Source organism: Sparassis crispa, assembly GCF_003851025.1.
Source record: "Sparassis crispa DNA, contig_000016F, whole genome shotgun sequence".
Lineage (NCBI taxonomy): Eukaryota > Fungi > Basidiomycota > Agaricomycetes > Polyporales > Sparassidaceae > Sparassis > Sparassis crispa.
The window spans coordinates 756,786-783,595 of record NW_020939763.1 but is presented as its reverse complement, the minus strand read 5'-3'; the positions used below and the strand labels follow the sequence as shown (position 1 = coordinate 783,595).

The window sequence follows — 26,810 nt, the reverse complement described above, 5'->3', positions numbered from 1 at the left end:
TCATTGGGGAGGTGGCTGTGAACATACTGTTTCAAAATGCCAATATTAATTAGTCTCTGTATACAGTGGTATATTGTTCGGCAACTCGACCATTGTATTCCGGTGAGCACTTGCCCTCTGTGACTGATTCTCATCTTGGATTACCATCGACGATTTTTTTCCCGTCCAGGACGCCACAGGATCATGCTGTCTTACCTACAGAGCCTTGTCTCGATGACACCTACTTCCATTCCGTCGGGGACACACCTCTTGTACCATCCGTTGTCCTGTGACCCTGTTTCGGTAGAACGACCAGGTGATTTATTAATTATTTTCTGACATCGGAGAATGCTCCAGACGGAACTTTGCGCTTCGCGGTCATGGCTCCAGGTATAAAACAATGCCAATGAGCAAAGTGCCTCCTTCATTCCCCTATCAACTACTGCCAACGCTTTCGTCTACATCTTGCTGTCATGTCTCATTCTATTGAAGCCCGCCTTCGCTTCATCGAGCACTTGCATATTCCTGCTGACCGTCATGGTCGCAAGGGGTCACCCGAGGGGTCCGGTGCTGTCAATGCCGGCTCGACCCAGTCGTTTGTTGGAAATCTGTCTCAGCTTAACAAGGTCGGTACTTCTGAAACTGACGAAACCCATCTTCCTCACCACCTACTATCACAGGAGGATGTCTTGAACTCCACACTGCTTGCCCAGCTTGCCGCTAACACGGCGAGCCCGGATGACAAGACTAAATGGTACAAGAAGTACAAAGAGGTCCTCGAAAATCTCGGATGGGTCGTCTCAGACATCACGTACGCGCACATTTGCACTACTTACTTTCATCCCATTATCTTGTACCTGACGTCTTGGATGCAGGTTCAAAGAGCTTGACAATGCCAACTCTTATGGCTCTGTCGATCAAGCCATCCTTGCCATTCTCAAGGGTTATCTTGACGGTAACGCGTTGGAGGTTTTCAAGGCCACGATTGACGCCATGAAAAATCCCGTCAACAGCGGCGCTAACAACTTGTTCCAAACGAATGCTTGGAAGGGGCAAAGTGCTGATTTCCTGGTTGGTGTGGCCATGTGCGTACAGTGTTTGCGGCTCAGCCAACCGTTCGCTCATGTACACTCATCAAATTTATATCGCAGTGAATCTAACAACGATATCCAGTTCCGTATCGGAACCTACACTTATCAGGCTCAGGGGTCCCGCGGCAACGTCCTCTTCTTCAAGTTTGGTAGCGAACGTGTCAAGTTCATGTACTGTATGTTGTGTGGTGCCTCTTGCATGATCATTGACCTCATGGATTGTGCAGCCACACAGAACATGGTGTTGAACGAGCTGATATATTCGAAGGTCAGGGCGGCGGTGATCAATAAGCTGGGCGGCCACATCGAGGATTACATTGACGACCTGGATATCGGACTTTGATTCCGATACTCCGTCTGGAGTTCTCGGTGTTTTTCAATCTTCACAACTCCTCAAGCAGGAGAAGTTTCTTGGAATGAGCGCGCGTATTTCTTGAAGAGGCGTCGTTGTACTATTAGCGGCGCAATTGATGTATATGGTTGTTTCACGCATGACGCCTTGCCTTTATGTCACTTGCGAGGTGAAAATGTGCTTGATTGATAGTACGGTAAGCCGATGAAGGGGAGACGAAACTCACTTCCCTGTCATGGCAAGATTTCCCCCGATTAGTCCCTCTATCGACAATAGCATGGGATCATTGTTTCCAGCATACACCACAGAAACAGTTTTGTTCTATAACGCCGACAGGGAGGGAAGTGCGCCTCGTAGCATTCTCATACAAGCCATCTAAACTAGCCAAATCGCCGCGAGCGACATTCGCATGCGCAACGTGTCGAGATGTAAATCAAACACGTGTGTTACATGTTCCTGCAGGAGCATCTGGCACGTGCATGGTATTTCAATCCGAGGGTATGAGCTCGATCACTCGCGCGACGAGGCTCTTCATGACCTCCGCCTTCTGCCTGCCGACGGCGAGCACCTCCTCATGCGATGCGACCTCTGATTCCGGCATCTCGATACGCCTCCCCTCGAGCTGTATGACGGGTCAGAGCGCGACATGTACGCACACGGCGGCGGGACGCACCTCGGCACGTACCTCCTCCTTGATACTGCGATAGCGGTCCGGGATCACGACGGCGTTGGTGACAAGGCTGAGAACGAGCACCTCTACGCCCTCCTCGCGCGCGGCGAGGACCTCAGGGACAGTGCTCATACCGACGACGTCCGCGCCCGCGGCGCGTAGGAAGCGGCCCTCCGCGGGCGTCTCGTAAGTCGGCCCGGAGACCCACGCGTACGTGCCCTCCGTGAGCGCGCTCTCTGGGAGGCGCAGAGAATGCGCGGCGAGGAAGGCAAGGCGTCGCAGCGCCGGGGAGTACGCGTCGGAGAGCGGGAGGAAGCGCGGATGATCCGGTGAGATCAGGGGCCCGAAAAGCGCGTTGAGTGGGCCAGTCATGTTCGCGATCGCGAGGTGGTCGTGAACGACAACGACTATCGACCAGAGAGCGTCAGTGAGGATGTGAGGAGGCGAAAGTAGACATACTGGTCCCGACGGGAATGTCATGGTTCAATGCCCCGGCCGCGTTAGTTACTGCAGATAGCAGATCAACGCACGATTGGTTCTCGGTGAATTTAGAAAACTCACTGATCAAATTCCTCACACCAAGTCTGGCCATGATCCTCACTGGATATACAACGGTCGACACCTTATGGCCCTCGTACGTATGGAACTAACTGATCGCTTGTGAAGCAGAGAAACGGGCTTCTGGTAAGGAGAAAACACACCCGTCCTAGCATTGCCACAACTGGAACCCCGTTTCCAGTACCGAGCAGACCAAATGCGAGGGCGCTCTTGTGTCCCGCAACTACACAGATATTGATCAACCACGATGCATGTGTCTATCGAAGGAGTCAAGCCTACCAGTGCTCTCCCCAAAACCCTCTAGTGAGTTGTACGGAACTTCTACGACTTCACGAAGGTTGGATGCGAGCGTACTGAGTCCCGATCCGCAGATGATCCCCACCCGTGGTTTGAGCAGGTGCTCCGGCACAACCGATGCAAGAACATCGAGCGTTGAAGAAAAATAATCTACGTAAGATTCGTTCGCCATCTAAGGAAAAAGCGGGAGCCCTAAACAACCGACAACGCAATTAATGGTAAGGTGCAGATGCAGCTGGTAAACTTGCTATTTCCAGCGGATATCGCAAGTCACGTGAAGGTGTAAGTAGCACCGGAACACTGGAACAAGCGGCCCTATGAGAGTCCTTCCTTTGCACTGCCGATGTTGATTACCCTATCGCGCGAAGGTATTCTGTTTAGTTCAGCTGCCGATCATATCTACCTCAAGCAGCTTGAATTCGCAGTTCGAGCACTGATATCAGGCTCTATGAGCGTCGAGCTTCTCGTGTGTTTCGCAACGTGCGTTATACAGAGCTGAGTTGGCATTATGGCATAGCTTCCAGTCGATGTCATTGTGCACCATCGATGCGGCTAGAACTGGAACGATGGAATAGCCTACACTTCGCGATGATGAGCAATCCATAGGTCCGAAGCCGGAGGGACACGCAAGCTTTCTCTCGAAAAGCACAGGTTATATCTGTGAATCAGTGCTGATTGCTGCTAGATTGTCGTGGCTGACTGTTAGATTCACTGTTATCGGCTACCTTGCGGTGCTCATCTCCACCTACTCAGCGGTGCGTCCTGCCCGTTGCAAGTGTCATCCGGGGTGCAGCATGCACTTCGCGACGTAGTGCTCAGTCAGCATGCCAATTAGTAAAGCGGCCATGAACTTGTCTGGAGCGACCGACTCCTATCATACGTCAACTCGCCGTCTGTGATCATCTATGCGTATAAAGCTAGCGCTACACACTTGCATCTTCTCGTTGCCCTCTTGATTTCCTCACAGCACAACTACAGCACCATGTCGGCATTGTGGGGCCCTCCTCCCGAGCCTAAGACCAAGCTCGGACGCCATCGCCAGCTTTCTCCCTTGGCAGGTGTGCATGTCTCCCCCATCTGCCTCGGTGCCATGAGCATTGGCGACAAGTGGAACGCCTTTGGCATGGGCGAAATGAATAAGGAGCAGAGCTTCAAACTCCTGGACGCGTTCTATGAGGCAGGCGGGAACTTCATCGACACGTCGAACAACTACCAGGACGAGACGTCCGAGCAGTTCATCGGCGAGTGGATGGAAAAGCGCGGGAACCGCGACCAGATGGTCATTGCAACGAAGGTGGGTGTGCTTTTAGCTCTTTGCTTTTGGAGCGCTGTCTCAGCGTCGTGTGGCGGATGCAGTATACCACCAATTACAAACGTGGAGCTACCGACATTCCGCTGAAGTCGACCTATGTTGGCAACAACATGAAGTCGTTGCATCTATCTGTAGAAGCGTCGCTGAAAAAATTGCGCACGTCGTACATTGATGTTCTCTACGTGCACTGGGTGCGTCTTCTCTTTACTTATTCGTAGCGTTGTGCTGATCTGTCCTCCCTTCCAGTGGGACTTCAACACAAGCGTAGAAGAGGTGATGAACGGCTTGCATTCCCTTGTCCAACGCGGGCTGGTTCTGTACCTTGTAAATTGCCTCTCCTGCCTTACAATAATGCATGACCTACGTTGTTCGTTATAGGGCGTCTCGGACACTCCAGCTTGGGTCGTCACGAAGGCGAACACGTACGCACGACTCACGGGGAAGACCCCTTTCGTAGTCTACCAAGGCGCATGGAGCGTCCTTCAGCGCGATTTCGAGCGCGAAATCATACCTATGGCGCGTTCTGAGGGTATACGGTATTTTATCGTCGGAATCGTGTTATCACTTACCCGCGCTTGATAATGTAGGACTCGCGCTGGCCCCGTGGAATGTGCTTGCTTCCGGCAAAATTCGTACCGATGCTGAGGAGCAGAAAAGGCGCGAGACGGGCGAGAAAGGTGCACACATTTTGTTTATTCATTATCGCAAACGACTGAGCGAAGTTTGTGTGTTCAGGACGGCAAATAATGAATCGGGCCTGGGAACGTACGCCTGAAGAGCGGAAGATGTGCCTCGCCCTGGAAGAGGTCGCTGCTGAAGTGGGAACGAAGAGCATCACCGCAGGTTAGTCACTTACTGGCTCTTAAAGAGACCAAGCGCGCTGATAGGGAGGAACAGTGGCCATCGCGTACGTGCTGCAGAAGACGCCGTATGTCTTCCCCATCATTGGTGGGCGTAAAGTCGAACACCTCATGGCGAACATCGAGGCGCTGAGCATCTCGCTCACGCCCGAGCAGATCACTCGTCTGGAGAACGTCCTTCCGTTTGACCAGGGCTTCCCGTCGAACTTCATCGTGCGTCTTCGATGCGTACATGTGCAATGTTTTGATTGACTCGCCGTTTACTTTCCGCAGGGCAACGGAGAACAAAACAACATGATTTTCGGGTCTGCTGGGCACTTTGACAAGTGGCCTGTCCAGCAGGCAATCCGTCCGGGGGGGAACTAGGAATGCGACGAAGGAATGCATATGTACTAGAGAAGTATCGAGATGGCAGGGCATTGTAATTGTAACTGTTAAGTCATCCAACAGTTGTTCGACAGTATTTGGAGGCGCCCTCCATCCGAAACGCATCTAGAAAGATGTAGGGATCTATGGAATTTAAGCCTCAGGCGTGCCTCAGTCCTCAGCACTCAGCCTCAGTTCAAACATCCTGCTTTGAAGTCTCGGCCGGTAATATTCGCGAGGTATATCCTTTCTGCTGGATGGTCCGCCCCTCGTGCTTTCTCATCGTCATCATTGTTTGGCCACAACACCCTCTACAACGCGCTGCGCTGTAGCCGCGGCGCGCAAGAGCGGGTCTGTCCTCAGTAGGGAGTATTCACGTCGCTTTGGTGCTGAGTGGTGTACCGCCTCAACGTCAGGAGACGATGCCCCACTCAGCACTGAAGTGACTCAACTACTGCGCTATCGGAGGATGGACCAACCCACTGTGCAGGTCACATACTATGCCCTACCGTCCCATCGGCACCCCCCTACAAGTCGGCACCCCAGCATACCTCCCCCATTTCCGGTCCCCTTGCTTACCTTCTACATCTATGTTTATACTGGTATGTCTCAAACAATTGCGAACTTGAACGACGGCGGACGGTCTAGTATTGACCGAGTTCTGTTTTCGGCGAAAAATCATGTTTTATCACGCCGTGTCACGATGTTGTCACGCTGACGTGCGAAATCGGTGACTGATGGGTGACATAACGCGTTCATCAGCATTCATGCCTCTTATTTCTCCTTGGCAACCTTGATCAAGGAAAAAAGGTAAATTAAGAGTAGAGATTGTCTTAATCAAGACACTAAGTAAAAGGTGACAAATGCTGATGTTACTGCCGACTTGAGGGGGGGTTGCCGATGGGACGGTAGGGCATAGTAGTCGTCGGTGCATAAATGAAAGTGAGGTCTGACACTAACCATACGGGGCCAGTATCACGATCACGTGATTGTTGTTTTAAAGCCCGACGGACGAAGTCGTTGCCAGTTTTGATGACCTGGCTATGTAACTGAGCTGATTCGTTCATAGGGCTTTCGACGATGTTGAACAATTACATGTCAAGTGAATAGCTTGCGTCACTTTCCTCCAGATCGTGCCGTTCGAATACGACCTATGTAGGACACGTCGATGTCTGAGACCTGAACTTGTTTCGGTTTCCTGGAATTCTCTGCAGACTGTATAAGTAAAATCGTATGATACTTAAGTAGTACAAGTACAGACATAACCCAGGGCGACCTGGTCTCGGTAGTTAGCTATCTACTACAATCATCAGGTTACTACACTCGAAGGGGACTTTGTTATCTCATAACGCTACTCATGATCACTGACAGCTGGCTCGCAGAGAACTTCGCCTCTCCCAGATTATCATCAGCAACTCCCTGTCATGATCATATGCATCTGTTCCCACTCCTTCACCTGTAACGCAGTTCAAAATGCGAGGCTCCGATCCATGCCTGAATGTATGTTACTCCGACCCAGTCTGGCACAGAAGCCTGACAACCAAGAGAGAACCAAGAATATGTACCTATTGCGGAAGTCTGGGTGCGAGTGCGTATGATGCAGGGTGTCCACCAGTGCATATACAGAGAGGTTGAGAGAGATAGAATATCGAACACTACACCATCTTCGGTGCAGAAACAATACCGAAACGCGAAGACGAAAGGATCAAAAAGAATCAAGACAGTAAAGACGAGAACGCTACCAGCCCTGCTCTACCGACGAGTCAACAACGACGGCTGCGACGTCGACGCAGCGATCGTTGTGAACAGCGTACCGCCATTCGTCCGCGCGGGCACCGCAGGCGGTTTTCGCCGCTTCGGCGGTACTGGCGCGAGCCTGCGCGGCTGCGCGGTTCCCACCGGCTTATTGTGCGGAATTGGATGTACATGCCCGTGCGAATGCGCGAGAGAGTGTACCGCGGTCGATGACGAGTACGACAGCGTCGACATCGGTGAATCCGGCTCGGGGGGACTGCCGGGAGATATAATCTGGATCGCAGGATAGCCTTCCTCGTTCGGCTCCTGGGTTAGCATGGTGGCGTCCGTCATGATGTACGGCCGTCGGTCGTGCACAGGGTCCACCTCGACAGAGCCCGCACGGTCTCGTCGTCGCGTGGAGTTCGGTGGACTTGCAGTTGCCACCCGGGGGTAGCTCATCGAGCTGTCGTTGCTCGTATGTCGCACAGCCTCCAAGTGCAAACCGCGCGCGGGCGGTTTCGCCGGCGCCGGCGCCCTCGCCTGAGCATTCCCCTGATTGTTCAGGTGCTCCGCACTGCGGCTCGCCTTCAGGTTGCGCCCTCTAATCGATCCCGTCCGCTCTCTCGACAACGCCGGCGGATCCGTGAACGCGCTGCTGCTATGCGGAGCAGAGAGCGTGGTATAGGTCGGGCTGGCGGCGGGCCGGTGTAGGCCCTCCTCGGACGTGCTGTCCCGGCGCGCCTCCGCGCACGCCTTGCGGAACTGGACGCACCACTCGCCCGAGAGGCAGCGCGCGACGAGGCGCTTCGTCGTGGGATCGACGTCGCGGATGGACTCGTGCGCGGTGAGCGACTCGAGCGTGCGCACGATCTGTGCGCGCTTGTACGGCATCGTGCGCAGCTGCGTCTTCGTGAGCAGCGGGTGCAGCACGCGGAGGTACGTGTGCCGCAGCTGCCCGGGGATCGCGAGCGTCAGCGAACAGAGGCTGCACCGCCGGGACGCGAGGAGACGCACCGACTCGTTGTCCTCGTCGATGTTGCCGATCTCGCGGAGGAAGACGTCCACGAGCACGCACAGGTCGTTCGTGTAAAAATACTCCGCCATGCCCTTCGTCGTGAACAGGAGGTACAGGATCTTGAGCACTAGCAGCTGCATGCACAAGTCCTCTGGCGTCCTATCTGCGAAAAGGCTAAGCATGAGGGACGACCGATGACAAGGGCGGCTGCTTACCTGCGCGATTTAGCATGAAGATCATGTTTTCACCGAACGTCATGCTCGAGCCCTGCCGCGACATCAGCGTCCGCAGCACGCAATTTCTCGCCCTCGAGCTGTGCTAATTACTGCAGATACCAGATCAATGCACGAATGGTTCTCGGTGAATTAAAAAAGCTCACTGATCAAATTCACACCAAGTCTGGCCATGATCACTGGCACTGGATATACAATGGGCGACATATAATGGCCTTCGTATGTATGGAACTAACTGATCGCTTGCGAAGCACATAAATGGAATTCTGGTAGGGAGAAAACACACCCGTCCTCGCATTGCCACGACTGGAACCTCGTTTCCAGGACCGAGTAGACTAAATGCGAGGGCGCACTTGTGTCCCGCAGCTACATAGAAATTGATCAGCCATGGTGCATGTCTCCATCGAAGGAGTCAATAGTATACCAGTGCTCTCCCCAAAACCCTCTAACGAGTTACAGTACTGCCAGGAAATGTTAATGAATTATAAGCGGCGTGCAAGATGGGGAAATCCTTGTTTGCGTGTTCGGATTACGCGTCGTTGTACTTTTAGCCGCGAAATTGATGTATACGATTGTTTCACGCTGACGCCTTGCTTTTGCGTCAGTTGCGGGGTGAAAATGCAGAGTAAGCCAGTGAGGGAGACGCACCTCCCTTCTGTATCGTCACAAGATTTCCCACGAGTCATGACTCGGTTAGTCCCGAAAGGCGCATGGCCGCCTCCTAAGGATGAGGTCTCTATATCCCCTACTACATCATGTCATGGATGAGAGCCAAGCACTTTGCATTAGCGTGGCTGCCTGTGTTAGCACGCAGAAGGCTCCCAGTGGTAGGGGTGCTCCCCGGACAATGCCACGGGATCAAACTCGGCAGTTTGTGGATATCTCCTAGAGAAGAAGTGGCTCCACGCGGACTTCCTGTAGTGCATTTCTCTACGGTTGGTCCTTACGAAGCCGAGGAGAAGGCATTAGGTGGTAAGGGACATGCTCTGGTCTAGAGAAGGCATTTTCTGATCCTAATCAGCAGGAAGACCTGCTCCAGGTAGTCAGGCCCACATTAAGGCATTACTTGCAGAGCTGGAGATTGTTGATGATCCTTTCACAACGGAACAGCATGCATTGTGGAATGCTGACATTATGACACTTATCAGATTGGAGAATATGGACCTATCTGGATCGAAATTTGATGTCTTGAATGCATTTTTCATACTGTGTGGCATCATCAAACCCATTGTAGAATATGTCAAAGCCCCTCTTCAACAGATGGGACCCAAACTCCGCTTGGTAATTATTGAACATGAAAGGTTACTGCTGCCTGCTTTGAAAGAAGCCATCATGGCAGAAGATTTCACTGATTTTCGATCCTTAGGTGAGCCTCCCTGTTGGCACAGTCTGTTATGAGGATTCAAAAAGTCTTCCAGCTATATTTCGTCAGCAGCCAACCCCAGTATTCTCCAGCACTAGTGTGGTTCAGGGATTACACAGTCAGTGCATGCTTCAATGATCTCTTGCTAATCAATAATGGCAGCTTCTGTGACTTCAGCAGCACCTTCTTCGTGGGCACCCCCAATGTCTTCTGCAGAACTGGATAATGCCATCAGCACATTCTTACAGGAGATTGAACCTGACCTGCGACAATACATTGCAAGCAATTGCCAGGATTTCTCATTTCCATCTTTACCGGCGAGTACGCTGTTTATCGACGGCATGGGAGGGATGTATGCGAAGGATGCAGCACTTCGGAAGAGAGTTGATGCCCTCTTTGCTCCCAGAAATCTCAAGTGTGTAGGCATTCTACCATCTCTCTGATCTTTTGCTGATTCTTTCCAGGCTCTTGTTCAACACGTCGGGTTCTGGCAAAACTGCCTTGCTTATTGAGGGCTTGTGTCACCACTGGGGCCTGTACATCACGTCATTTGTTGATGAAAGAACTCCTCTTGGATCTGTTGATGCTGAGGCAGCATGGTTACATATCTTGGGCAATGCTGCTTTTGACAAAAGCGTAAACCTCACTGCAAGGAATAACAAGCTGAAAACCAATATCGAGATCATACAAGGAGAATATTCCCTGATGTTATTGGCTCGTCTATCCATTTTCCAGCTCTTCCTCCATTGCACTCCAGCTGACCATGATGAGGGAGACTTGCGGCATCTGTGGCTTTACCTTCAACTTTGCCCCTCTGCCCTGCGTACCGATGCACCAGATGATGACATATTTTACAGGCTGTATGAGAGAATACGGCCTGCAGAAAACTATGAACCTCTAGGCGGCAGAATCATTCGTCTACTGATGAAGATTCGCGAAGACACTCATATTCGACTCAAACCCATTTTTCTCACTCTGGATGAGGCTCAGCTTGTATCTCAGAGAGTGAAACAGGCCTTCTATTCATCTCGACCAGGTGCTAACCAACAAAGTGTCTTGCGTGAGATACACGATACTTGGGCTAACCTCAGGATCAACATGATCTTTGCTGGAACAGGCCTTCCATTGGATCCCATCCTCCTATCTAGTGTGACGAAGGACTCGTTAGGACTGGCGCTTTTTTCAGACACTGGATCATTCGATGATAAGGAATCGCAGCGAAGTTATATCATGGAGAGGGTTCAACCAAATCACATTGATGAGCGAACTCTGGAGCGTGCTTGGCACTGGCTTCGTGGGAGGTGCGTGTATGTTTGTGTGTAATTGACACTATGTTCATTCACAAGTGTACTGTGCAGACACCGATTCACCGCGACATACACATTGCTCCTGCAGAAGATGGGTGTTGCTTCTGCGAACAAAATATTGAATGCTTTTATCGAACATATTACGGGAGGTTTTGAACCAACAGACGGAAGAGACATCGTGAAAAACGAGCCCGACATTGATACAGGTCCGGTTTACAATTATACGCCTGTCGATTTCTCCAAATTGGGTGAAAAGAGGCATCGCAGGATGGTGCAAACCATCTTTCAAGCTACTGTTGGTATGATCCTACGAAATCGACCGTACGTGTTCTTCGAGACGGATTTTGAAGCCATAACACTTGGTTTTGCCCGTGTTATGCCAGAGACGAAGAGCCTGGATCTTCTTGGTATCCGTGGGCAACTCGAGATGCTACCTCAAGTCATAGATGAACCACTAATGGTGGCCGCTGCACTCCATTATTTCGAAACCCTTTCCGTAGTGTCGATCAGAACCTATGCCACGGAATCGTTACGTCGTCTTGAACCACCCTCCACCCGCGGCTTCGCTATGGAGAACGTCACAATGGTCGCTTTCTTGAACATCTTTGATGATATCAAGTCGCTGGCCGACGTCTTCACTGTGCATAATGACGAAGGGCAGTCCTGGCTGAAAAAGCCTGCGCGTTTGGTTTCAATCACAAGACGGAAGAGGAATGGTGATTTTCAGGTTGCAGCTACTAGGATTCGCCAGGGAGCGACGCCGTTGCTCAGTTGCGAGGCATCCAAGCTGGAGGACTTCGAACTGTGGCTCGAGGGTATGAAGGGTGTCTTCTGCTTCCTCGACAACAACATGGGACCCGATATCATATTCCTCGTCCAATGCGGTACTCGACTTGTTTGGGTGATGGTTCAAGTGAAGTGTCTTTCATCTCAAGGGCCCACTCCTAGGAAGACCATGGGTGCGCAGCACACTCTTGAACCTACTGCTTTATATCTTGGAAAAGTGAGACTTAATCCAACGTGAGTTATAAGACTGCTAACATGCATATATTCTCAGGACGGCCAGAAATACTCTGCAAAGTGTCGCCCAAACTTTCCTGAGGAGACTCTACGGCGCATGAACATCCCCAATATTCCGGTGGTGCGTTTAATCGTGTCGTTTCCCGCCCAGTCGAAAGAGGAGATTCTGGAGGAGGAAGGCTCGACGAACGAAGTTGTTGCCAGTTTTGATGACCTGGCTCAGGCTGAGTCGTTCGAAGGGCTTTCAGCAATGTTGAGCAACTACCTGTCAAGTGCATAGCTTGCGTCACTTTCCTCCAGACCGCGCCGTTCGAATATGGCCTGTGCAGGACATGCCGTTTCCAGGTAGCTAGCTACATGTATGCGCATCAGATTAGGGCGATCCGAACAGGACTTTGTATCTCATAACGCCACTTGATGAGACTGATGATCACTGCAGCCAACTCACGCAGAACTTTAGCCACTGGTCGTCTTCACTTCAGCTTTCCCAGATTGTTGACAGCGACTTCCTGTCATGCATCTGTTCCCGCTCCTTCACCTGTATAACGCAGTTCATAATGCGAGGCTCCGATCCATGCCTGAATGTATATTACTCCGACCCAGTCTGGCACAGAAGCCTGACAGCCAAGAGAGAACCAAGAATATGTACCTATTGCCGAAGTCTGGGTGCGAGTGCGTATGATGCAAGCTGTCCACCAGTGCGTATACAGAGAGAGGTAGGGAGAATATCGAACACTACACCATCTTCGGTGTAGAAACAATACCGAAACGCGAAGACCAAAGGATCGAAAAGAACCAAGATAGCAAAGGCGAGAACGCTACCAGCCCTGCTCTACCGACGAGTCAACAACGACGGCTGCGACGTCGACGCCGCGATCGTCGTAAACAGCGTACCGCCATTCGTCCGCGCGGGCACCGCAGGTGGCTTCCGCCGCTTAGGCGGTGCTGGCGCGAGTCTGCGCGGCTGCGTAGCCGCCGCAGGCTTATTGTGCGGAATTGGATGTACATGCGCGTGCGAATGCGCGAGAGTGTGTACCGCAGTCGATGACGAGTACGACAGCGTCGACATCGGTGAATCCGGCTCGGGGGGACTGGCGGGAGATATAATCTGGATCGCAGGATAGCCTTCCTCGTTCGGCTCCTGAGTGAGCACCGTGGTGTCCGTCATGATGTACGGCCGTCGGTCGTGCGCAGGGTCCACCTCGACAGAGCCCGCACGGTCTCGTCGTCGCGTGGAGTTCGGTGGACTTGCAGTTGCCACCCGGGGGTAGCTCATCGAGCTGTCGTTGCTCGTATGTCGCACAGCCTCCAAGTGCAAACCGCGCGCGGGCGGTTTCGCCGGCGCCGGCGCCCTCGCCTGAGCATTCCCCTGATTGTTCAGGTGCTCCGCACTGCGGCTCGCCTTCAGGTTGCGCCCTCTAATCGATCCCGTCCGCTCTCTCGACAACGCCGGCGGATCCGTGAACGCGCTGCTGCTATGCGGGGCAGAGAGCGTGGTATAGGTCGGACTGGCGGTGGGCCGGTGGAGGCCCTCCTCGGACGTGCTGTCCCGGCGCGCCTCCGCGCACGCCTTGCGGAACTGGACGCACCACTCGCCCGAGAGGCAGCGCGCGACAAGGCGCTTCGTCGTGGGGTCCACGTCACGGATGGACTCGTGCGCGGTGAGCGACTCGAGCGTGCGCACGATCTGTGCGCGCTTGTACGGCATCGTGCGCAGCTGCGTCTTCGTGAGCAGCGGGTGCAGCACGCGGAGGTACGTGTGCCGCAGCTGCCCGGGGATCGCGAGCGTCAGCGAACAGAGGCTGCACCGCCGGGACGCGAGGAGACGCACCGACTCGTTGTCCTCGTCGATGTTGCCGATCTCGCGGAGGAAGACGTCCACGAGCACGCACAGGTCGTTCGTGTAGAAATACTCCGCCATGCCTTTCGTCGTGAACAGGAGGTACAGGATCTTGAGCACGAGCAGCTGCATGCACAAGTCCTCTGGCGTCCTATCTGCGAGAAAGGCTAAGCGTGTGGTACGGTCGATGACAAGGGCGGCTGCTTACCTGCGCGATTTAGCATGAAGATCATGTTTTCACCGAACGTCATGCTCGAGCCTTGCCGCGACATCAGCGTCCGCAGCACGCGATTCTCGCCCTCGAGCTTCCGCTTGCCCTCCTGCGGCTTGGTATCCGACGATGCAGATTGTGGATGTAGCGACGCCACCATGAACTGCTCATTGAGCGCGACCTGTGCAATGTTAGCCACACAGACCCACGAAGGGGAGGGTGAGAGCAGGGTGAACTCACGATGAGCTTGATGACGGAGTAATTAAACGTGTCATCATGGTTCCCGCGCGTCTGCTCCACGAGCTCAAACAAATAGTCAATGAACGAGTCGTCGAATATTCCTGCATATCCCAAACGTGAGCGTGTGTCGACACCATCACCACCCCTGGCTACACTCACGCAGTTCCTGCAGCGACAACCGCTGCACCCGGCACACCTCGTACAGGAGCCGCACAGAGAGCGAGCGCAGCTTCGCCTCAATCGGCACCGCGAGGGCACGCGAGGCGCCCGAGCTCGTGCCCAACGTGGAGCCCGTGAACGAGTCGTCCACGTCTGGATCCATGTCCACCCGGACGTTGTCCATCAAGAGTGGGAGCAGCGGCTGCCACCGCTTCTGCGACCGCAAAAAAACTGGCTTCTTCCCGCCGTAGGAGAGCAGAATGTTGTACAGGATCAGCTGACAGTGCGGGTCCGTGCTCTGCAGAGAACTAAGCGAGAGCGCTACACAGAGGGAGGTACGCACGCACCGACTGGGCATCGTCTACTAGAAGCTCGCACATCCGCTCGGAATGGAACGTGAGCAGCTCCGACGCCAAAAGGAGATCACACGCGTGTTCTAGCTGCAGCGGGCTCTGCAGGTATTGCTCTGCAACCCAGCTCAGCAGGCAGCCTTACTGCAGGGGAAAAAAATCGCTCACCGTGGTACGCGGCGCAAAAAGAGACGAACCGTCTCATGGTGGCGTCCAGCTGCGACAGGGTCGTGCCATCCGGGATGTGCAGAATGTCCTCCAGTTCTGCAGAAATGCGGTCAGAGGTGACGTCGGGCACGGTGAGGCAGAGTGCGCACCGGACCAAAATTGCTGTGCATTCTCGATGATGTACACGATCCCGAACACGTCCATCGGAGGAGTCGGCAGGGCACGCATGGAGAGCTACCGAAAGCTGAGACGTATCCTTCTGTACGAGTGGTCAACCACGGTGGCAGAGGGATCCGCTGAGCGTAGCACTATGTGCTGCAGAACGGCGTAAAGGCAGGTGTTTGGACTGGCTATGTGGTGTCAGCGGCCGAATCAGGGAGTAAAGAACCGAGGTATTTTCGCACCACGTCAATCAGATGTATGTAATAGGTCCCAGATCAATGAAATGACGTCCGTTTTTGTCCTCGATTGCAGTGTCCTAGTGCGCCTTCGAAACTGTAAATCAAGACTCACAGTTAGTCGTATTCAAAATGCTCCACAACCCTCTGCTTTGCAGCACATCGCCCCAGTTGAAGTCAGGTCACCCGGCGCTTTAAGCCCTGCACGCTCAGAACGATGATAGAGTTCGTCTCCGGGAACATCTATGGCTTGTCGAGGGACGTCTGCTCGGTAGATCCTCCCGCAGAGAATACGCCTCCTTGCCAGATGACCTCCCTCCGGCATCCAACTCCGAACGAGCAAGCTTGACAGAAACGACCTGAATGCAGCTGGGCCGAGCGCGGCCATGGAAGTGCATACCACAATCATGAAGACTCACTGCAACAATCTCTAAATCCTCGCCGCACTAACCACTAATTGATCCCTGTTTATGTGATTCGCCCCGCAGGCTATTGAGAGGTTCGTGCAGAGATGACGATGTGAGGTGCGAAGTGGGTAGGGTATCTGCTTTAAAAATCCCGAGGACCACCGGGACGAGGCTAGACGATGAGGATCAAGATACTGACAACTGAGAGAGCTTTGCGTTACGCCGCCTATGCTGCTGAGCACAGACCGTATGTTCCAACGAGGAGGAGAGATGTGAGGGAATTCAGGAGAGAGACGGCGAGAAATTGGAGCTCTGTGTAGAAAGGCTGCACGTGCCACTGTGCTGCATTTGGCAACCGACGGCGGCCCGTCGCCCGAGTACACTGTGTTTGTTGCTACTGCTTGCACAGCTGCCTGAGGGCAGCGCACTGCACGTCGTGATATCTGCGTACGTATCTGTGACGATCTCCCGTGTTGTCCACTCCATGGGCATTGCTATAACATCCAAGAAACTCCGACTCGGGCTCCATGAGGGTTTCTTCCGTGCTAGAGACGTGCGTCCGGTACTAGCACTCGACAGTGAGTGGAATATCTAGCCCGTCTAAGTTTATCGCTAGCGCTCCCTGTGATATCGCTGCGTCCCACGGTCTGACGAAACAAGAGGATTCATCATCCAAATGTTAAAACGTTAATTTGCGACGCTATCATCAACGTCATCCGCGCCTCTGAAAGTTGCACCTAACTTGGTGTCTCCCTGGTTCACTGGTGTATATCACGCACTGCTGCGGTTGTCGTCGCTCACTCTTTATCCCGATGCGAAACGGTGCATACCATGCTCTACAAGCTTCTGGTCTATTACTCCCTGCAGGAACTCGGGCTATCTATCAGATCATCTCCAAGAATCACCTATAACTATAAGAAGACCACGAAAGAAGCTGTCTGGCCTTTGTTTCTCTTCGACGAAGGAGCTCTTTACTCGACCCCGCGACCTTCGTGCAGCAACGTGTTTTCTAGTCAAGAAGAGAGAGAATCTCTTCTCTCTCTTTCTCTTTCTTCCTATCCACTCCAGCGGTGCTGGGCAGCCTCGAGCTGTTCTCGGTGAAGTTGTCCCGCGTATTCCCGAGCCAGAGGACACGACCTCGTCGCGGGTGGACATCTGTAGGCGATAGCGTTTGACGTCGAGAAGTCGGTCGGAAATAGCAGATCGCCCCCAGCGCAGCGCTCCCTTACTCCGGTCTCCTGGGCCCTTCAAGATGCTAAGAATCCTCGCCGTAAGGTATAAAACCAGCCACCGCCATGTCCCGTCTCATACCCCGCTCTCTCTCCAGTCTCTCCACCAAGTCCCGTACCCTCAGCACCACACGCGCACGCACCATGGCCTCCTCCACCCGCTCCAGCATCTGGGTCCCCCCACCAGAGCCCAAGACCAAGCTCGGTCGCCACCGCCAGCTCTCCCCCCTCGCGGGCGTGCACGTCTCCCCCATCTGCCTCGGCGCCATGAGCATCGGCGACCAGTGGGCAAAATTCGGCATGGGCGCCATGGACAAGGAGAGCAGCTTCAAGCTCCTCGACGCCTTCTACGACGCCGGCGGCAACTTCATCGACACCGCCAGCAACTACCAGGACGAGTCCTCAGAAAAGTTCATCGGCGAGTGGATGGAGCAGCGCGGCATTCGCGACCAGATGGTCATTGCCACCAAGGTAAGCCCCCGGCACTAGTCGGGTCATCTACGGGTGTGCGTGCTGACACCCTACGTAGTACACCACGAACTTCAAGCGCGCGGATGACATCCCCCAGAAGACCTCGTACGTGGGCAACAACATGAAGTCCCTGCACATCTCCGTCGAGGCCTCCCTCAAGAAGCTGCGAACCTCCTACATCGACATCCTCTACGTGCACTGGGTCCGTTTTCTACCCCTGGGCCACGCGTTATCCCTGACTGACGCTCTGTGCACACCAGTGGGACTTCAACACGAGCGTTGAGGAGGTCATGAACGGCCTGCACAACCTCGTCGCCCGCGGGATCGTGCTCTATCTCGTAAGCACCCTTCCCCCGGCTCGTCCATACACCGCCGAGGCTGAATCGCGACCAAACGCCAGGGCATCTCCGACACCCCCGCGTGGGTCGTCTCCAAGGCCAACCTATACGCGCGCATGACGGGCAAGACCCCGTTCTCGATCTACCAGGGCGCATGGAGCATCCTCCAGCGCGACTTTGAGCGCGAGATCATCCCCATGGCGCGCTACGAGGGTGCGCCGCCCGCTCCCCTCTCAATCCCCGCATCGTCGTCGGTTTGCTAATCTCCAGCCCGGCGGCGGCGTTGGCAGGTCTCGCGCTCGCCCCGTGGAACGTCCTCGGTTCCGGCAAGATCCGCACGGACGCGGAGGAGGAGCGGCGGCGCCAGACCGGCGAGAAGGGTGCGTACGCAACACGCGCGGTCCCGCTCTTCGATTGGATTCACTGACCGGGTCTTGGGCGACAGGCCGCATGCTCGCGAGCACCGCGTGGGAGCGCACGCCCGAGCAGCGCAAGGTGTGTCTCGCGCTCGAGGAAGTCGCCGCGCAGGTCGGCGCGAAGAGCATCACATCCGGTACGCCCCCTTCCCCTCCCCCACCGTTCTTCGTTCCCGTGTGCCCCCGCCGCTGAGACCCGCTGCGCTCGGCAGTGGCGATCGCGTACGTGATGCAGAAGACACCGTACGTGTTCCCGATCGTCGGCGGGCGCAAGGTCGAGCACCTCATGGACAACATCGAGGCGCTCAGCATCGCGCTCTCCCCCGAGCAGATCGCGCACCTCGAGGGCGTGCTCCCCTTCGAGGTCGGGTTCCCGCACACCATGAGCGTGAGTCGCCTCCCACGTTGTGTGCGATCGTGTTGTGCTGATTGGGGTGTGTGCGACAGGGTAACGGGACGTCCAATAACTACCTGTTCAGCGCCGCCGGCCACTTCGACAAGTGGCCTGTCCAGCAGGCGATCCGGCCCAGCGACTAATTGATCGCTCCCTATCCTTATGTCGTGAGCGCGGTGTTGTCGTCCGGTTGGACTGCAGCGCGCAGTGGTTGGACGGGGATGTAGTATGATAATATCTTGAGCGTTCAGGAGAAGTGAATAGCATGTATTCTTCGCTGTGTTTATCTGCTGGCTCAACGTGATTGAGAGAGTACTGTCCACAACTCGACTGTGGCTGCTGCGAACTTCAGAGAACTTTCGGAGCTCCACCTTAAGCTTCCGATAGAAACTGAGAGATGCCAAAAAAATATCAATATCGGACTTTAGCACCCAAGTTCTGTGAGGGTGCTCCAAGCACTCGTACACTGGAGGTCCCCTCCGTCTCAAAGATGGGCTCTTCGTAAAGCTCTGGTCCCGTCCAACTCCGAGAAAGTCCCCCGGAGTGTATGTCCAAGGGATAGGCAGCGCTAAAGAGAGCTGGTTTTATATTACCCGTTCCGTGATACTTTGTGGTCATCTCCTCGACTCGTCACCATCCTGTAGAGTAGATCTTTCTGGGCGGTTAGTCAGTCAGCGGGCGAAGGCGGCGGGGAGGCGTCGAGCGGTGCAGTGGCGTCTATTCCGACGCTTCATCGTGTTCTCTTGATCTATCGACCATCGACGCGCTCGAGCCGCGCGACCGTCGACAGACCAAAGTTCTCACGGTATGTTGCACCGTCGCATTGATGGCGGTACTCCAGGTGAAGCCACGAGACGCAGATGTGTCCGCATTTGGGGCGACACATGCCATATCGAGAAGGAGAGGATGAATGGCCGCAGCTTGCTCGACCAGCCTCGGAGACACGCGGACGAACCCTCACTGAGGACCCGTTCGGTTTCCCGGTGTGGGCAAACCGGGCTCGGTTTGGTGCTAGGTAGGCTTGGGTCTCGGAACCCGACTCAAAACCGGATCTCGCATTTTGGCAGGCAAACCTAAACCGAAACCGGGCCCTAAGCTGGTAATGGCTCAAACAATAATTGTGCTTGAATAACAGTTATTAGCATACAGTTTGAGTACGGACATTGCGCGGCTTACTCGGTGCATTCGGCGTGCCAGAGTACCACTCTCCCAATTTTGTTGCCTTCGCTGTGGGCAAAAGGTGCGCCGTCGCACGAGCACAGACGGACAGGACGGTCGAATGCTTCTTTACCGCTGTCCTCGCTGGCGCTGACGGCGGTGGAGTGCGCATGGAGAGTGGCCTGATAAACGCTGACGAATGGAGCGCGACAAGGAGCACGCTGTGGGGCATGTCCCGTGCATTATTGTCTGAGCGGTGAGCGGCCGCCGTTGGGTGACTGTCTTACCTAGCTCAAGACGAAGGTAACACCAACACACGATATCTTGAGCATAACATGGTCAGCGAGCATGCCGTGAATCATAGTCCCCTCATACACGAAGTGAATTCACGAACAAGCCGCTGCATTCCCGAGCCAGAAGAAATGCTGGATCACAACGTCATTACTCCGGTCTGAGATAGCACAAGTGAACTCCAGGCGGCGCCGCTGACGTATGGCCCGGTGACAGGGTATCTGGAATGCGCCCGCGTGGGTAGTCGTTAAGGCGAACGCGTACGCGCGTACGGCGGGCAAGACGCCGTTCGCAATATACCAGGGCGGGTGGAGCGTCCTCCAGCGCGACCTTGAGCGCGAGATTATACCTATGGCGCGTTCAGAAGGTGCACCTTATTACTAGTCAATTCCAAGCCGTGCATCTAAAAATAGCCACTGAAGGGCTCGCGCTGGTGCCATTCCATGTGCTGGGTGCCGGGAAGATACGCACGGATGCCGAGGAGTAGAAGCGGCGCGAGAGCGGGGAAAAAGGTGAGTTTTGTCAAATTGACCATGTTCACCTTGACACTGGTAGAACTTAATAATTGCATGACTCCATACTAACAGGCCGCACGATCGTGAGTGAGCAATGGGAGCGTACACCGGAGCAACGCAAGATGTGTCAGGCACTCGAGGAAGTCGCCGCCCAGGTCGGCACGAAAAGTATCACTTCGGGTAAGGCCCATCCGTCCCGCGCAGATGAACTTGATCCAGACCATCGATGAGCTGCAGTCGCAATTGCGTACGCGATGCAGAAAGTACCTTATGTCTTCCCGATCGTCGGCGGACGCAAGGTCGAGCACCTAATGGAAAACATCGAAGCCTTGAGCATCTCGCTCTCGCCTGAGCAAATCGCATACCTGGAAGGCATCCTCCCCTTCGAGCCCGGATTTCCATATACCACGATCGTGAGCACATCATTTGCTCGTCCCTTCGTGCGTTAACTGGCCTGGGCAGGGCGACGGGACTGGGTACGGCAACCTCTTCAGCTGGGCCGGCCACTTCGACCCATGGCCCGTCCAACAAGCTATCCGGCCAGCCAATTAACCACTTAGGGACCAGAAGATCCAGATATACCCCATCGCAAACGGGTTTGTTGCAAGCCCAAGGAAGAGCTGAACATCACGACGTTCACGTAAATAGATGTCGAGACGCTTTGCAAATTGTATGTTCCACGCTAGCGATGATGGTTCAGGACACGACAAGGTGCCTTAGACTGAACGCAGCAGTGTGAAGTCGGCTAGAACGCTTCAGTCCTCACAGCGGTAGGTGGAGGCTCAGTAGTAGCTGCCGTGATAGTGTGATCGCCGCAGGTGAGTAAGAGCTCGTTGAATCATGTCAGTGAGAATATCTGTTGGCGGGAGCTATGAGCGTGACCGTTCGAGCACCGAGCTGAGGGATTTGGAGAGATTCGGACGCAGTAGACAAAACAGAGGTTGAGGGAGGTCAACAATCCGAAAGTCCGCCTACGTAGTACGGGCCATGACCATACCCTCGAGGAGGCCGTGAAACGAACGAACGGCGACGAAGAGGGGGTAACCGCGCGCAAAGAGGACGGACAACAGGCGTGGTGTCACCTGGTAGCCTCCGTGACAGAGAACCCAAAGCTTGTGCGTCGAATACAAGTACTCGGGTCTGGCTTCTGATCTTGAGGCTGCTTCCAGGTGCCCAAAATGGCTATGCCACATCCGTGCACACCGTCGCGGCGACGGCATTAAGGTATCTTACAAGGGTCATTGTCGCAGCCAAAGAGTCCTGTACCGGAGAAAGCCGAGACCGGAGGATGCCCCCGAGGTCGTTAATTGGGCTTCGGAGCAACGATGCGGACGTTTGGGACAGAGAGGCTCGATCTTCAAACTCAAAGTGAAGGCCTCTTGCTTTGCCTGGTCATGCATTGACAAGTACCGACCAAAAATCCCTGGTCTGACCCGCGTCAAAGTTTAATCTACCATTGCCCGGGGATACAGCGACCTCGTTTGACTCGGGTCATGACCAGGTCCGACCAAGGGCAGAACGTCATTGCGCTCATGGCTATTAACTGGGTAAGTCGACCTGCGGTAATGAAATGGGTTCCCGCCACTCTCTAGGTTGCAGCATTATTTACGCGGGTCTTGGTCGTCGTCCAAGGCAAAATGAATGATGTCAGTTCAAAGATCGACGAGCTATAAAGCGTGCCTATATCTGGTCACGTCTCTGCAGAGTCCTCTGTTATACCAAGTATTGACTCACCAGTATCATGGCCAACTTCTGGGCCCCTCCTTCCGAGCCGCCAACCAGGCTTGGCCGCCATCGTCAGCTCTCCCCACTAGCGGGTGTCCATGTGTCTCCGTTCTGCCTCGGCGGCCTGACCATTGGAGACCAGTGGGGACAATTTGGCATGGGCGAAACGTCCAAAGAAGGCAGCTTCAAGCTCCTCGACGCATTCTACGAGGCTGGCGGGAACTTCATCGACACTGGGAACAGCTACCAGGATGAGACGTCGGAGAAGTTCATCGGGGAGTGGATGGAGAAGCGAGGGAACCGTGACCAAATGGTCATTGCCACCAAGGTGCGTCATTTCAGAGATGTCTGTCATCTGTGATTTTGCCTTCCCGCGACGCGTTGTCCCTGGCGCTACTCAAGAATATCATTCTCTGGAGTTCGTGATAACTTCAACTAACATATCACACAGTACACCACCAATTTCAAGCGCGCCGAAAACTTACCCCAGAAGACGTCGTATTTGGGCAACAACGTGAAGTCGATGCACATCTCGGTGGAAGCATCCTTGAAGAAACTGCGCACGTCGTACATCGACATTCTGTACGTGCATTGGGTGCGTAAATCTTAGCGTTCCGCTTGGAGTCGGCGTTGATTGGACGTGCATTCTGTGCTGTGCATGACAGTGGGACTTCAACACGAGCGTAGAGGAAGTCATGAACGGCCTGCATTACCTTGTCGTGCGAGGGCTCGTGCTATACCTCGTGAGTACACCTGTTCGTATCCAGCACTCACGCGATTCATGTGCCGTCCTTGCTAGGGTATCTCGGACACACCGGCGTGGGTCGTCGCCAAGGCGAACACGTATGCACGCACGTCAGGCAAGACGCCATTCGTGATCTACCAGGGCGGATGGAGCATTCTGCAGCGCGACTTCGAGCGCGAGATCATCCCCATGGCGCGTTCTGAGGGTGAGTTGAAATGACGTCTGGTTACGTACTACCGTTGAACAGCGACGACGGCAGGTCTTGCGCTGGCACCGTTCGGTGTGATGGGTGCGGGGAGGATCCGTACGGATGTTGAGGAACAGAAACGGCGTGAAACTGGGGAAAACGGTGCGTCATAAGTAATCTTTCCTTGCAACCCTCGAAAGAGACGATTGTATGCTATAGGGCGCACGTTCGCGAGCAACGAATGGGAGCGGACACCCGAGCAGCGCAAGGTTTGCCAAGCGCTGGAGGAAGTCGCCAGCCAGGTCGGCGCAAAGAGCATCACCTCAGGTATGCCCTGCGCTGGCTGAAACGCTGCACTCATAACAACCGAACATAGTGGCGATCGCATATGTGATGCAGAAGGCGCCATACGTATTCCCGCTCATCGGCGCGCGCAAGGTTGAGCAACTGAAGGAAAACATCGAGGCACTGAGCATCGCACTCTCGGCAGAGCAAATCGTGTACCTCGAAAATATCATTCCCTTCCAGGCTGGCTTCCCACACGGTATGGTAGTAAGTTTCCACCCCCGCTCTATATCAACGCGTGGCTAAAAGGAGGTGGGCAGGGCGATGGGACAAAGAATAGCAACGTCTTCAACATGGCGGGTCACTTCGATAGAGTTCCTGTCCAACAGGCCATCCGACCGACCAAGTGAAAGGACGCAGGTTGCAATCTTGGCATAGTAGTTATAATGGGGAAAGGGATAAGACAGATGGCCTCCGTGTACGTACCATATCGATAACAATGACTGAGTAGAGGAAAATCAATGTCTTATGTAATGTGGTAATGTTCCTGCGTTGCGGGTGGAACACACTATTCAAGACGACGAAATCGTGACTGAGGTTCAGGCTGAGCGCTGAGCGCGCAGAAGGTAACTTAAGAGGAGAGGAACACGCAGCTGCAGATAGGGCAAGGTTGTGGATGAGTCGTGGTCAGACCGAGAGCGCTCACTTGGCCGCAAGTATGCTGACGGCCGCTGTCACAGTGACAGACTTGCTGCATTTGGTCCGACACATACCATATCAGGTAATTTTACTCAGGCTGCTGGACAGCATCTGTCTTTTTTGGAGCTCCTTCGCCCAGGTAGTGACTATCTACACTGTATATAATAAGTATGCATGAGATACAACGTAGCGTGCCAGAGAAGAAGGTATAACTGCAAGTTACAGGGTAAGAATATGACATGCCGTGCCACGAAACGAGTCCTCGCAGAATCGAGGAAGAAGTTAGATAAGTGTACAAAGAATCTCATAGAGTCATCTGAATAATCGATAAAATGTGTCTTTAGTGTAAAACGTATAACCAATCACGTTCAAAAGTGAATGTGTAGCCGACCAAACTCCCAACGACGCCTCAAGGACGGGGACTCCGCGGCGAGGCGGCGTCAGAGAACGTACGAGACCGGACTGACTCCGCCAGTCTCGTAACAAGATCTATTCACACAACGATTAGTCGCCGTATGTGAATACAAAAGTTCACTCACTAGTAGTGGTATCGAATACGATGTTTAGGCCGAGCTTGGACTTGGAACGATGTTTCTGGGACAGAGGAGGGTTCTGAGTATTCGCGTCTTCATCCACTGTAGATGGACCAGGACTCGGAGCACTGTGCACTCGTTCTATGTCAGGCTGCGGGGAAGAAGTATCACGATCAGCGATCGATGCCTGTGCAGCAATGTCCTCCTGAGTCACTTCAAGAGATGGATGAATAGAGTTAGGCAGAGGAGTTACGGGAGGTGATTCGATAGAGTCCAGGATACTTGGCGGGAGCTGTGGAGGAGGACTGCTGATTCGCCTCTCGGGACTAGGACTAAACTTCCTCCTTGACGATGAGTGTCTCTTCAGCCTTGTATACGGTCCGGACTGAAGGAAGTCACGCCGTCCCACCAGCCTGAACAACGGGTAATTGCGTGTTTGCGAATCCTTTGTAAAGCCCTGCTGGAGGAACTCGCCTTCCCCCACATTTGCAGTTGTCCGCCACTCCAGGTCGTCCTTTGCAAAAGCAGAGTCGGTGCTTTCGGATGAATAGAGGCCAAGATTGAAGGGTCTTTCCTGCTTGGAGACGCAGAGGCGCGCAAACGACGGGCAGATGTACGATTCGGTTACAACCACTCGATCCTTCCAAGTGGGCTCATTATAGAGGAGGTAGGACAGCTGTTGGATGGAAGAGAGACGATGGATCTCAGGCTTCACCATTGCTAGGAGGGCGCCACGACTTCCGGAAACCTTGAAACATTTTTTCAGGCCATCGAAGTCATCAGGGATTCTGAGCGATTAATAACAACAGGTGAACAACACTTGAGGGACACGACAATACGGCGCGTATTACACACCCTGGAGTCTTGCTCCTGCCATCTTGCTTTTCAGACAAAGTATGCGACTTAATGAACATCACCCCTGCATCGGCACTCTGGCGCAACGTGATGCCGAGTGCTTGAGCGAGCCCATCCTCAAAAATGTTCCCCTCTCTAGTGAACTGGTCGTCGTCGTTCAACTTGCCGTAGTCACCGAGCTGAAGCGAGGTGAAGATTCCAGTCAGGTCTCGACAGGAAGACATGGCATAACAGCACAGATGCCCAGTGAAGACTCACTTCAATCACATTGCGAGGGTCCCAGCTTGCAAAGAGATTGCATGAATCGAACATCATGGCCACATACCCACGCTCCCCGCTTGGGAGCGAGCGGCTCATCATAGACGATATGAATGAGGTTGGATCCATGGTGAAATTCAAGGATTATGAGCGCAGGAGTACTGTTATCGATATGGATGGGAGGAAGAAAAGAAGAAGTCTGAGTGGCGCCAAGCATGCGCCTGCAGCACTATAGTACTGTATAGCCACGTGGCTTGCCCATGCACTTCGGCTGCGCTTTCCGATAGGACCCCCGCGAATCCACTGAGAGCTCCGATGCACCCATCCCCGAAAAATGGGCGGCCGGAGGCAAAATGTTAGATCTCCCGAAAATGGCGAAAAAGACGTCGAAAGTTGCGTGCGAAACACCCCGAAATGTGACCCTCCAACCTGAGGTTAGGTCCAGAACCCCCGAAAACTGAGGTTGGCTGGCGGATCTTTCAGGTTTCGGAGGATGGGCCTAAAGTTTAGCTATATGTGGTGGTTTGGGAGGAAAGTTTTAGTTGGCTCACAAAAGCTTGGGTTTTGCGCAGGAAGCGAAATTTTTGTTCCGCAGGCTGTTGAACGTAATTCTAGGTGGCCGAATGTTCGATCCCACGTACCCCCGAAAACGGCCGACCCGCCGCCAGGTTGTGTGCAAACCCCCGAAACTGGGTGGTCGGCCACCCCCGAGAAATGTCGTCGCCGGGATCGGAGCTCTTAGTTGATTCGCGGGGGTCCTTTTCCGATGCGGCACTGT

General features: G+C 54.0%; 11 protein-coding genes across 11 annotated transcripts; 7 read left to right on the top strand and 4 right to left on the bottom strand.

Annotated features, from left to right (window-relative positions):
• Window positions 1–452: 452 nt before the first annotated feature.
• On the top strand, window positions 453–1,413 carry SCP_1702790 (hypothetical protein; the record flags this gene model as incomplete). Its single annotated transcript, XM_027765065.1, has 5 exons — window positions 453–605; window positions 660–790; window positions 855–1,064; window positions 1,131–1,246; window positions 1,298–1,413. 5 exons carry the CDS (start codon window positions 453–455, stop codon window positions 1,411–1,413), a joined length of 726 nt encoding a protein of 241 aa, XP_027620866.1.
• A 496-nt stretch (window positions 1,414–1,909) lies between these two features.
• Window positions 1,910–3,119, bottom strand: SCP_1702780 (Putative purine nucleoside; the record flags this gene model as incomplete). Its single annotated transcript, XM_027765064.1, has 6 exons — window positions 1,910–2,044; window positions 2,096–2,499; window positions 2,552–2,599; window positions 2,654–2,738; window positions 2,794–2,873; window positions 2,930–3,119. The coding sequence occupies 6 exons, from the start codon at window positions 3,117–3,119 to the stop codon at window positions 1,910–1,912; spliced, it is 942 nt and encodes a 313-aa protein (XP_027620865.1).
• Window positions 3,120–3,929: 810 nt separating this feature from the next.
• On the top strand, window positions 3,930–5,485 carry SCP_1702770 (Aryl-alcohol dehydrogenase [NADP(+)]; the record flags this gene model as incomplete). The annotated part of the gene is made up of 8 exons (XM_027765063.1): window positions 3,930–4,241; window positions 4,304–4,450; window positions 4,506–4,583; window positions 4,638–4,788; window positions 4,847–4,936; window positions 4,995–5,102; window positions 5,157–5,332; window positions 5,393–5,485. The coding sequence occupies 8 exons, from the start codon at window positions 3,930–3,932 to the stop codon at window positions 5,483–5,485; spliced, it is 1,155 nt and encodes a 384-aa protein (XP_027620864.1).
• Window positions 5,486–7,237: 1,752 nt separating this feature from the next.
• On the bottom strand, window positions 7,238–8,495 carry SCP_1702760 (predicted protein; the record flags this gene model as incomplete). Its single annotated transcript, XM_027765062.1, has 3 exons — window positions 7,238–8,173; window positions 8,237–8,400; window positions 8,453–8,495. 3 exons carry the CDS (start codon window positions 8,493–8,495, stop codon window positions 7,238–7,240), a joined length of 1,143 nt encoding a protein of 380 aa, XP_027620863.1.
• Window positions 8,496–9,225: 730 nt separating this feature from the next.
• Window positions 9,226–12,440, top strand: SCP_1702750 (hypothetical protein; the record flags this gene model as incomplete). Its single annotated transcript, XM_027765061.1, has 7 exons — window positions 9,226–9,442; window positions 9,495–9,836; window positions 9,889–9,951; window positions 10,011–10,248; window positions 10,298–11,134; window positions 11,192–12,143; window positions 12,198–12,440. 7 exons carry the CDS (start codon window positions 9,226–9,228, stop codon window positions 12,438–12,440), a joined length of 2,892 nt encoding a protein of 963 aa, XP_027620862.1.
• Window positions 12,441–12,992: 552 nt separating this feature from the next.
• Window positions 12,993–15,356, bottom strand: SCP_1702740 (hypothetical protein; the record flags this gene model as incomplete). The annotated part of the gene is made up of 8 exons (XM_027765060.1): window positions 12,993–13,928; window positions 13,992–14,155; window positions 14,209–14,392; window positions 14,452–14,552; window positions 14,611–14,908; window positions 14,958–15,076; window positions 15,129–15,224; window positions 15,278–15,356. The coding sequence occupies 8 exons, from the start codon at window positions 15,354–15,356 to the stop codon at window positions 12,993–12,995; spliced, it is 1,977 nt and encodes a 658-aa protein (XP_027620861.1).
• A 1,829-nt stretch (window positions 15,357–17,185) lies between these two features.
• Window positions 17,186–18,924, top strand: SCP_1702730 (Aryl-alcohol dehydrogenase [NADP(+)]; the record flags this gene model as incomplete). The annotated part of the gene is made up of 9 exons (XM_027765059.1): window positions 17,186–17,208; window positions 17,261–17,633; window positions 17,692–17,835; window positions 17,894–17,971; window positions 18,034–18,184; window positions 18,262–18,351; window positions 18,417–18,524; window positions 18,600–18,775; window positions 18,835–18,924. 9 exons carry the CDS (start codon window positions 17,186–17,188, stop codon window positions 18,922–18,924), a joined length of 1,233 nt encoding a protein of 410 aa, XP_027620860.1.
• A 1,350-nt stretch (window positions 18,925–20,274) lies between these two features.
• On the top strand, window positions 20,275–20,614 carry SCP_1702720 (hypothetical protein; the record flags this gene model as incomplete). The annotated part of the gene is made up of 2 exons (XM_027765058.1): window positions 20,275–20,388; window positions 20,447–20,614. 2 exons carry the CDS (start codon window positions 20,275–20,277, stop codon window positions 20,612–20,614), a joined length of 282 nt encoding a protein of 93 aa, XP_027620859.1.
• A 253-nt stretch (window positions 20,615–20,867) lies between these two features.
• On the top strand, window positions 20,868–21,297 carry SCP_1702710 (hypothetical protein; the record flags this gene model as incomplete). Its single annotated transcript, XM_027765057.1, has 3 exons — window positions 20,868–20,925; window positions 20,983–21,158; window positions 21,208–21,297. The coding sequence occupies 3 exons, from the start codon at window positions 20,868–20,870 to the stop codon at window positions 21,295–21,297; spliced, it is 324 nt and encodes a 107-aa protein (XP_027620858.1).
• A 1,189-nt stretch (window positions 21,298–22,486) lies between these two features.
• Window positions 22,487–24,097, top strand: SCP_1702700 (Aryl-alcohol dehydrogenase [NADP(+)]; the record flags this gene model as incomplete). Its single annotated transcript, XM_027765056.1, has 8 exons — window positions 22,487–22,798; window positions 22,922–23,065; window positions 23,136–23,213; window positions 23,270–23,420; window positions 23,475–23,564; window positions 23,622–23,729; window positions 23,779–23,954; window positions 24,008–24,097. The coding sequence occupies 8 exons, from the start codon at window positions 22,487–22,489 to the stop codon at window positions 24,095–24,097; spliced, it is 1,149 nt and encodes a 382-aa protein (XP_027620857.1).
• Window positions 24,098–24,795: 698 nt separating this feature from the next.
• On the bottom strand, window positions 24,796–26,161 carry SCP_1702690 (predicted protein; the record flags this gene model as incomplete). The annotated part of the gene is made up of 4 exons (XM_027765055.1): window positions 24,796–24,875; window positions 24,926–25,707; window positions 25,775–25,953; window positions 26,033–26,161. 4 exons carry the CDS (start codon window positions 26,159–26,161, stop codon window positions 24,796–24,798), a joined length of 1,170 nt encoding a protein of 389 aa, XP_027620856.1.
• Window positions 26,162–26,810: the final 649 nt, after the last annotated feature.